At 44.4% G+C, this 9,468-nt stretch overlaps 1 protein-coding gene across 1 annotated transcript; it reads left to right on the top strand.

Annotated features, from left to right (window-relative positions):
* The first annotated feature begins 2,017 nt into the window (after positions 1-2,017).
* Positions 2,018-3,530, top strand: LOC105997132 (putative exonuclease GOR). The gene is made up of 2 exons (XM_013031449.1): positions 2,018-2,170; positions 2,493-3,530. Exons 1-2 carry the CDS (start codon positions 2,018-2,020, stop codon positions 3,528-3,530), a joined length of 1,191 nt encoding a protein of 396 aa, XP_012886903.1.
* The last annotated feature ends 5,938 nt before the right edge of the window (positions 3,531-9,468 follow it).

Below are 9,468 nucleotides of genomic sequence, written 5' to 3'. Positions count from 1 at the left end.
AAATCAAGGACAGCAACAAAAGGGAAAACAAAAACAGAAGAAAAAAAAGAACTGCAAACAATACAATAAAAATCCCTCCTTTCCATTTCTTAAAGAGTTCATTTCAATAAACATCATGTTATATGATCATATGCACATAGCTATTGAACCCTTGTGATCTTCTAGAATATCCTCATTTGGTCTCACTATGTGAATGTTTAGAGCCCTGTTTAATCATGTCCAAGTGTGTTTTTCGTCTTTATGCTATCCACTGGATTTACTTGTAGACTATAGGCACATTCTAATGATTACAAATGAGGGAAAACATGCAGCCTATGTTTCTTTGGGTCTGGCTTATTTTGTGTAATATAATTTTTCCCAAGTCTTTCCATTTACTTCTGATGCTCATGCCTGTAATTCTAGCTACTCAGGAGGCAGAGATATGAGGATTGCAGTTCAAAGCCAGCCTCAGCAGGAAAGTCCGTGAGACTCTTTATCCCTGATTAATCACCATAAAGCCCAAGGTGGAGCTGTGGCTCCAGTGGTTTAGAGTGCTAGACTTGAGCAAAAACAAACAAAACAAAACAAAAACAAACAAAAATACCTCAGGGACAGCGTCCAGGCCTTGCGTTGAAAGCCCTAGGATTGGCATATACACACCAAAAAGCTTGGTTTGAGTCTTGGTTAGAGGCTGGCAGAAGAGAGATTTGGTAGGGTATAGGAGACTGTCAGGCCTTTGTCTACCCAGCCCAACCTCCTTGAAGAAACAAAAAGTTCTCCTGGTATTCTACTTGTATTCAACCACTGCTTGTGTCTAGGGAAGAGAAGTGGATCTTCCTCCTCCTCTGTCCCTCATCTCCCAAAGTGCCAGGGAGAGGGGCACAAAGCATGGAAGAGCCAACTGAATGATGGGGGGTGGTGGTGGATGATAACCTGCCAATCTCCTCAGCCTCCATCAGGTAGAAGGCCCAAAGTTTGGCTCTAGGGGTGTGTTATAGGTCATCTTGGACCACTTACACACTACACACACTCACCCCCACACACCCCACTCTTAGGTCTCCGTGTGCCCCCGGAGGGGAGCTGTGCAGCTGCGCAGCTGGTCAGGTGGGTGAGGGCCACTATGGCGGCACAGCTGGTTGACACGGGAAGCGCAGCAGGTGCAGAACCCAATGGGGGAGGGGCGCCGGCAGCGGTGGTTAGAAAACACGACTTGGAATTCCTTCAATGACAGGACACTTCCGGGTGTGAGGAACCCCCCGGGGTGAGGGTGGAGGGCCCACCCCTCCCTCCCTCACCGGGGGATTCCGGAAGTGATGTGGAAGAGGGGCGGGAGGAAGACACGCTCGGGGGGAGGGGTATTAAAGGGCAGGTCCAATCACCACGCCTGGCACCTCCGCCCTGCCGGCCCTCTACTATAAAAGGCGGAGGCCACGCGTGCAGGCTTTGCAGTTACGCCGTGGGGACGGGCCAGGCGGAGCGTCCTCGTCGGTGTAGGCAGCCGGCGGTGGTGGTGGGCATAGGCGGCGTGAGCAGCGGAGGAGCCCCCCTGGAAGAACGCTGAGGCGACATGAGTTTGAAACCCTGCGCACCTGCCTGGTTCCCACAGGGCTACTTCCCGTACCACAAAGCCCTGGCCCCCCCGATTCCGGATCTACTTCTTCCCTTTCATCCATCCGCCCGGGGCCGCGGCCTGCTGGTACCTCAGATAATCGGGCAATGTCCCGGGTTCGCCAGCATTCTGGGGGAACCTCCGCGATGGAACCCCGCGGTGGGGCCTGCGCCGAAAGGGTTCTGCGGGCGCCCCCCGCCGGCCCAGAGGAGGTGGGCGGTCTGGAGGCCGCCTAACCAGCGCCGGCCCCCGGAGAGGCTGGCGGCGGGTCCCCGCCCCGGCCCGAGGGGGAGTGTCCTCCACCTCCCCAACGTGGCGGCGGCGTCCCCCAGGGCCTCCTCCGCCTCCAGCCATTCCTCCTCCTCCGCCTCGGCCTCCTCCCCGCCCTCCTCCTCCTCCTCCTCCTCCTCGGGCGCCAAGAGGAGCTTCATGACTAGCTGGAGACAACCGGTCCAAGGCCTTCGGCCAAACAACCAGCCGCCCAAGATGCGCGCCTTGTCGGGGATGGCGTCCAAGACCAGCCCGGCGGCCGCCGCCCCCCGCGTGCAGGCCGCTCGCAGCCGCGCCCTGCCGCAGAGCAGCGTAAGTAACCCTAGCCAGGGCCCTCCCTTCCACGGAAAGCATCAGACAGAAAGGGAACGCACCGTTCCGACCGGGAGAGGGGCTGGGCCCCCTGGATGATCGCCTGCCCGCCCGGGGCGACTCCATTTCCTCTCGAAAGCCACCACGCCGACGGGAAATCAACGCCCAAGTTTGAGTGGAGGAGGGGGTTGGGTGGGCGCGGTCGGCGACCGCCATGATCAGACGCGGGTCTCGAGTTGTTCACCCCCACCCCGCACCCTGCACGCCACGCCTCACAGACCCCCCCCCATCACCCCCCCCTTTCCCAATTCTGTCTTAACAGGAGGCTGCGGAAAAGGAGGAGAAAGCGGTCCCAGCCACCGCTTCCAGCCAGAAGACCACCGACGTGAGTAGTCATGAGGAAATGGAGGTCCCCCGGATCACTCCCGGCCCCCTGCGACATCTGAGTAAGGCCGACCTGTACAGTCGCCTCCGGCAGTACCTGCTCACCGAGGACCAGCGCAAGGTGAATGGGTACCCCTTCGCCCATCCCGAGCGCCAAGGGGACGCCATCCTCTTCACGTCCGACAAGCCCAAGAAAAAGTCTCCCACCTGCAAGGTCTGCTGCCGTTGCGGCCACGAGTACCTGGTGTCTTCCTCCTCTGGCTTAGTTGTCCGGGAGGAAGAGTGTTGCTATCACTGGGGACGGCTCCTCTCCGGCCCCGTGAATGGTGAATGGACCATACGTTACAGTTGCTGCTCGGCGATCATGGGAGCCACCGGTTGCCGGGTTGCAAAGCAACACGTTCAGGATGGCAGGAAAGAAAATCTCGAAGGGTTTGTGAAGACCGCCTCCAAAGAATCTGCCAATGGTGCCCACCCGGGAATCTTCGCCCTCGATTGTGAGATGTCTTATACCACGCTGGGCTTGGAACTGACCCGTGTCACCGTGGTGGATGAAGAGATGCACGTAGTGTATGACACTTTTGTCAAGCCTTACAATGAGATCGTAGATTACAATACCAAGTTTTCCGGGGTGACTGAGCAAGACCTGGAATGCACCAACACCACGCTTCAAGACGTCCAGGCTTTCCTGCTGAATCTGTTCAGTGCTGATACCATCCTCATCGGACACAGCCTGGAGAGCGACCTGCTGGCCTTGAAGGTCATCCACAGCACCGTGGTGGATACGGCCCTGCTCTTCCCACATCCCCTGGGCTTTCCTTACAAGCGCTCCTTGAGAAATCTCATGTCTCATCACCTCAGCCAAGTCATCCAGGCCAATTCGAATGGGCACAACTCCAAAGAGGATGCCAGCGCTTGCTTGCAGCTGGTGCTCTGGAAGGTTCAAGAAGATGCTGGCGTCAGCCATGATTCGTGACCGGCACTTACTTTTTCTACAAGCCATTTTCTCCCTCCTCCCTTCGATTCATGCCAGGCCTCTTCTGTACAGGAGAAAGAATCTCAAATGTTTACTGCATACGCCTTGCCAAGATGAGGAAAACAGCCAGCAACCTGAAAGAATAAATCTGAGACCCTTTATTTAGTTTTAACTACGACTTTGGGAGGAACTTTGCTTAATAATTGACATGTTTTGTCAGTTCAGGTTAACACTGCTAGTGGCAGTGAATTTTTGTTCAAAGGTATTTTTTAATGTTTTTTTTTAAAGCAACATTGATCACTTAATTTGCAAATTTATTTTACCAATTGAGATAGTTTGATTTTTTAATTTCTGTTTCCTTGTATCTTTTTCTACTAAGTAAATGCATTGCTTAACAATGATAAAATGTAAATTTTTTTGAGCGTTTTTAAAAATTCAGTTGAATTTAGGGAGTATTAGTTGTACTGAAAAATAAGCTGAACCCCAAACCTTTTTATGTCTTTATGGAATTCAAAATCATATGTGAAAGTCGAAATATATTTCTGTTATATTTTATTTTATTTGATTTCATTTTTTTTTTTGTCAGTCATGGGGCCTGAGCTCTGGGCCTGGGTGCTGTCCCTGAGTGCTCAAGGCTAGCATTCTAACACTTGAGCTACAGCACCACTTCCGGCTTTTTCTGCTTAAGTGGTGCTGAGGAATCAAACCCAGGGCCTCATGCATGAAAGGCAAGCACTCAATCACGGAGCCATCTTTCCAGCCCTTCTGGTATATTTTAAACTATAACTATGTTAAACACTTTAAGGATTGTATTTGTTTTTATTTCATGTTCTGAAAATTTGAAGGCTAATCTACATCGGTATACTTTAGAATATACAATAAAAATTAACTTTTTAATACCAGCTTTCTAAATTATATGGAGATTTTGATAAGGAATAATAGTTCATATTATAAGCACTTAATGTAATTTCAAAAGTTCTTTATATAAAATATAAAATTCAGTATTTAAATCGAAGTTAGTATGGAGGTTAGTCTTAACACTGAATGTTTTTTATGGTTGTTTTAATGTTGTAAATGCAGATATAACATTTTATATTTGCTAATATGTTTTTATAAATGTAAATTGTTAGTAAGCATAAGTATATACATGTGTTCTAATGTTCTAAATGCATACGTAACATTTAGTATTTGCTCATGTTTTAATAAAAGTGAATCCTAAGTTACTAAACATGCATAAATATATAAATAAACTTGTGTAGGGTTTTTTTTGTATTAATAAAACCCTCAACATTTCTTTAGTTCTCTGGGTCACTAATGCTAGCGAATAAAGATGTGTCCTGGATTGTAATCATTTTTTATTCACAAATAAAAGTTCATTAAAGATTTGTGCCTGTATTTTCATTTGAATTTAATGGAAGGTGGGTGTAGCTTCAACCAGACCCAGGAGCTAAGGGTCACAGGTGGCCAGGATAGGAAATTCTGGCTTCAACTCCTAGTCTGTAGACAGATTGGACTTTCCTTGGATCTGCTGGTTTCTGAGTTAGTTTCCAAACCTAGAACTTCTGTGATCTGGGATGACCAAACAAACCAGAACCCAGAACCTCAACTTCTGGCTACCTCCAGGAATCACCAGCCTCTGAACATGTTCTTTTTTTTGAGATGACGGGCTCTCTGTATTCTTTTGTCTCCTTAAATCTTACACCATTAGGGGAAGGAGGGAAGTGTTTATATGGAAAAAAATGTTTACGAAAGAGGAAGCCTGATCTTAAATGAAAGTTACTTCTGAGGAGGGAGAGAGAATAGGATTGTTTGAGGTTATAACTCTACTGGCCTTTTTTCCCACCTTGGTCCTGGGCCTTGAACTCTGGGCCTAGGTACTATCTCTAAACTCCTTTATGCTCAAGGCTAGCACTTTATCACGTGAGCCACAGCATCACTTTTGGCTTTTCTGTGACTGATTGGAAATAAGAGTATCATGGGCTGGCTTTGAACCGCAAGATTATCAGAGCTCAGCCTCCTGAGTAATTAGGATTATAGGTATAAGCCATTGGCACAAGGCTCTAAAGGCCATTTTAAATTAAAATGTGAATCAGAGCTAGGGTGTGGCATAGTGTTAGGACACTTTTGCCTAGTATTTATTTCTTTTTAGCAGTGTTTGGATTTAAATTATGTACTACTTACTTAAGTTTTTTCAGGTAGAGTCTTAAACATTTTGTCTGGGCCCATTTTGGACCTTGAACTGCCTGTCTTTGTTTCCCACAGCTGGGATCACAGACATTTGCCATCTTGCTTAGCTTGCTCCTTATTTGTCCTGGCTGACCTTGAACCAATTCTACTTCTGCCTCCCAAGTGGCTGGGATTAAAGACATAAGTCTTTTGTGTTTACATTATGATTGGTCAAGATAGTCTGCATGTAGCGTTGCCATCTTGCAAAAAAATAGACTAAAAAAATTTCCTTTTGCCTAATGGTGTAAGATTTTGGCCTGATCTATTGCCATGGGTTTGTGGTGAAGCAAGAAAAACAGACATACTTTAAGTGTAGCAATACAGTTACGTAGAATACATACTATTTGCTAGTAATAACTGACTAACCCTGGAATTGTTTATATTTAATCATTGGAAAGTGCACTTTGTGTGTGTGTATGTGTGTGTGTTTATGTGCCAGTACGAGGCTTGAACTTGGCCTGAGCACTGTCCCTTAGCGTTTTTGCTTAAGTCTAGCACTCTACCACTTGAACCACAACTCTACATCTGACTTTTTGTGGTTCATTGAAGATTAGTATCTCCAGACTTTCCTGCTTGGGCTGGCTTTGAACCTTGATCTTCATATTTCAGCTTCCTGAGTAGCTAGGATTATAGGAATGATTATAGGAATAGTGCACTCTTCGAGATAAAACAGTTTTGGGAAATAGTATGCTGTTCCACCAGCTGTAGCATCCTCTATTAGGATGCTATATAGAGTGTTTCACACTATCTAAGCTTTGTAAGTGTATGTTGATGTTTACACAACAAGGCATCTCTCAATATATTTCTGTTGCTAAATGATGCATGACTTGGATAAGGAGTGGCTATGTTCTACTAGTGTTAAGAAAAAAGAATTCATGAGATATTTAGATTTTTGAAGCATCTTCTTTTCCCCCATTAGAGTACTAGGGTTTGAACTCAGGGCCTCCTGCTTGCTTGGCTTATGTACTTGGCTGCAAACTTCTCATTTGAGCTATGCATCTAGTCCTGTTTTTTGCTGGTTATTTTGGAAATGGAAATTCATGACATTTTCTGTCTGGGCTGAATTTGAATCTTGATCTTTTAGATTTCAGCCTTCTGAGTAGCTAGAGTTACTGGTTTAAGCCACCAACACCCAGTTGATTTATGAAGATTTTAGCTGATGGCATTTTCTATTCCTTATTGCTTTAGTAAAAAGAACTATTCCTGACTATCTAGATGCCCTGTGTGCCAAAGATAGGTTCAGAAATGAAGATGTGCAATTTCCTAAATTTACCTGGAGAGATGGAGTCATTATAATCATAAAATACATTTCAAACCCCAAAGTACCTAAAATTGCTCAAAATATACCTCAGGGTACTTCAACTCTGGGTAATTATAAATTTCAGTTTTAGTGAAAAGTATATATATTCAGTTGGAAATAATTTTGTCTACTATAAATAGACCAAACTAAACTAGATAGATACATTCCTAAAGAGACTGAACTCAATGCTAGTTTTCTCAGGAAATTTTTCTGAAGTACAGTTAGTTGTTAACCATTTAGATTCTTAATGTCCTGAGCTGTCAGGTAGGCTTTTTTTTTTTTTTCTGCCTGGGGAACACTGAGGAAAACCTCTTTCTGGCTAAGTCCCAGCACTCAACCATTAGTGCCTATTCTGTCTGGATATGGATTGCCAGCTGCTTCCTTGTGGCCTTCCAGAATATACAGATGTTCTTATGCACCCTTTGGTGGGTAATTTTAATGTTCTTATGATTTTGTAGATAAACAGAAATTGGACAATAGGAGCTAGGAGAATGATTTTGAGGAATAGAAAATTTCAGTATTTAGCCAGGCACTGGCGGGAGGTGGGGGTGGAGGGGAGGGGAGGGGAGGGGAGGAGTGTGTGGTTGTGGGCTCATACCTGTAATCAACTCAGGAAGTTGAGATCTGGAGGATCACTGTTTGAGCCAGCCTGGGGAAAAAAAGACTATAAGACTCCATTTACAATTAACCAGGAACATGCTTACATGGTAGAGTGATAGTCGTGGGCAAGCAAGTTCAGGTACCTGGAGCCCATAGATATACCTTAATGCACCTATTTCCTGGCTGTTGGTTAATTTCTCTGTAAGTTATAACACAGATATGGGCAAAGCAGAGACAGAGGAAAAACTTTTTTCTCCTCAGTGTTGGCCAAATTATCAATAAATTGATTCCCCATATATAGAGAGAATTGTGCTTTCAATGAGAGTGGAGCATTTGGATCCAGAACCATTCTCATTAGGGGAAGAGGATGCCTGGTGACACAACTACTTAAAAATCATTAATTTTCTAAATCAACAAATACAAGCTGATATTTTGAAATATGTATATATTGTGAGATGGCGAAAGTGAGCTAATTAATATGTGAATGACTTGAAATGGTCTGTTTCTTAGGAGTTTTCAAATACACATTTTATTAACTCTCCTCACTGTGTTGTACAGGAGGTCTCAAATTAATTCTTTGTGCCTTCCTTATTACTTTGCAAGGGCAACACTTTCTGGCATTTACACAACTTTATTATTATTATTTTTTTGTGTGTGTGCGCCTGCTCTCGTACTGTCCCTGAGCTCTTTTGCTCAAGGCTAGAGCTCTATCACTTTAGCCACAGTTCTGGCTTATTTTGGTAGTAATTGCAGATAAGAGTTTTGTAGGCTTTCCTGCCTGGGGCTACCTTTAAACTCAGATTCCTAGATCTCAGCTTCCTGAGTAGCTATGATTACAGGTGTGAGTCACTGGTACCCAGCACAGCATTTACGCAATTTTGAGAGTTGGAAAAAAAACTTTTTTTACTTAAAAGCTCATTTATATTATCTCATTCCATTCTTTTGTAGACCCTGTATTTCAAGGTTTATCCCCTTTTCTAACAGGAAGGATATGAGCTGGTACAATGAGTCAGGACAAAAAGCTTTGGGCTCTAACATTCTCTATATTATGCATGAGCTTACAGCTGTAAATAGTCCCCTTGTACACTTGAAATTTCTATTTTCTATTCTGGAAAATATGTAAAGGGGACCCAATGCTGTGAGAGAGTCCATTGTCATGAAGCATTAATTTATGAATTCAGAGGTTTGAGGCCTTTCAAACACTATTAAAATGGCATTGACTTACACAGTTAAGACAATTTAGTATTTTGGTGGAGACTAAGGAGGAAGAGCCCTTAGGGAAAATTCCTATACTGATATACTTTCCAAGTGGACCTTCCTGTGGTAGAATATAATCATAATATTTAATATACATATGTGAAAATAGAACTAAATAATTTGAGGAGATAGTTTGGGACAGATGGAGGAGAATGATAGAAGGGGTGGAAATAATCAATGTATATTGTACTCATAAATTAACAAGTTGAGTTGAAGCCCATTTTACAACGACTAAGGTAATAGTAATCAATAATAATAGTATTCCCAAACACAAGGAAAAAAATAGAAAAAAAACACACAAAGTGTCCCTTCCTTTATCTATATCTGAAACTTTTTTTTGGCAAAAGAAGGTAAGCATGTCCAGAAGCAGCTCTGTCTACTATCTTTGCAACCTGCGCTAAACATACTCAAGTATTCCCATTGGCCATTTTTCCTTCTTGAATTAGCACCTGCTAAGCTGATAGCTCAATATGCATCTGGAGGACAGCATGCTCAGTGATGTGCCAGCCTCCTAAAGTTATTTCATATATGAATATGCATTGTAAGGTCCACTCC

The sequence above is a fragment of the Dipodomys ordii genome, unplaced genomic scaffold (assembly GCF_000151885.1).
Source record: "Dipodomys ordii isolate 6190 unplaced genomic scaffold, Dord_2.0 Scaffold140, whole genome shotgun sequence".
Lineage (NCBI taxonomy): Eukaryota > Metazoa > Chordata > Mammalia > Rodentia > Heteromyidae > Dipodomys > Dipodomys ordii.
This window is presented reverse-complemented; position numbering and strand designations above follow the sequence as displayed.

Coding starts and splice junctions, on each gene's coding strand:
- LOC105997132 (XM_013031449.1), top strand. CDS start 2,018: ATGACTAGCTGGAGACAACCGGTCCAAGGCCTTCGGCCAAACAACCAG. Junction 2,171..2,492: donor GCGCCCTGCCGCAGAGCAGC/GTAAGTAACCCT, acceptor CTGTCTTAACAG/GAGGCTGCGGAAAAGGAGGA.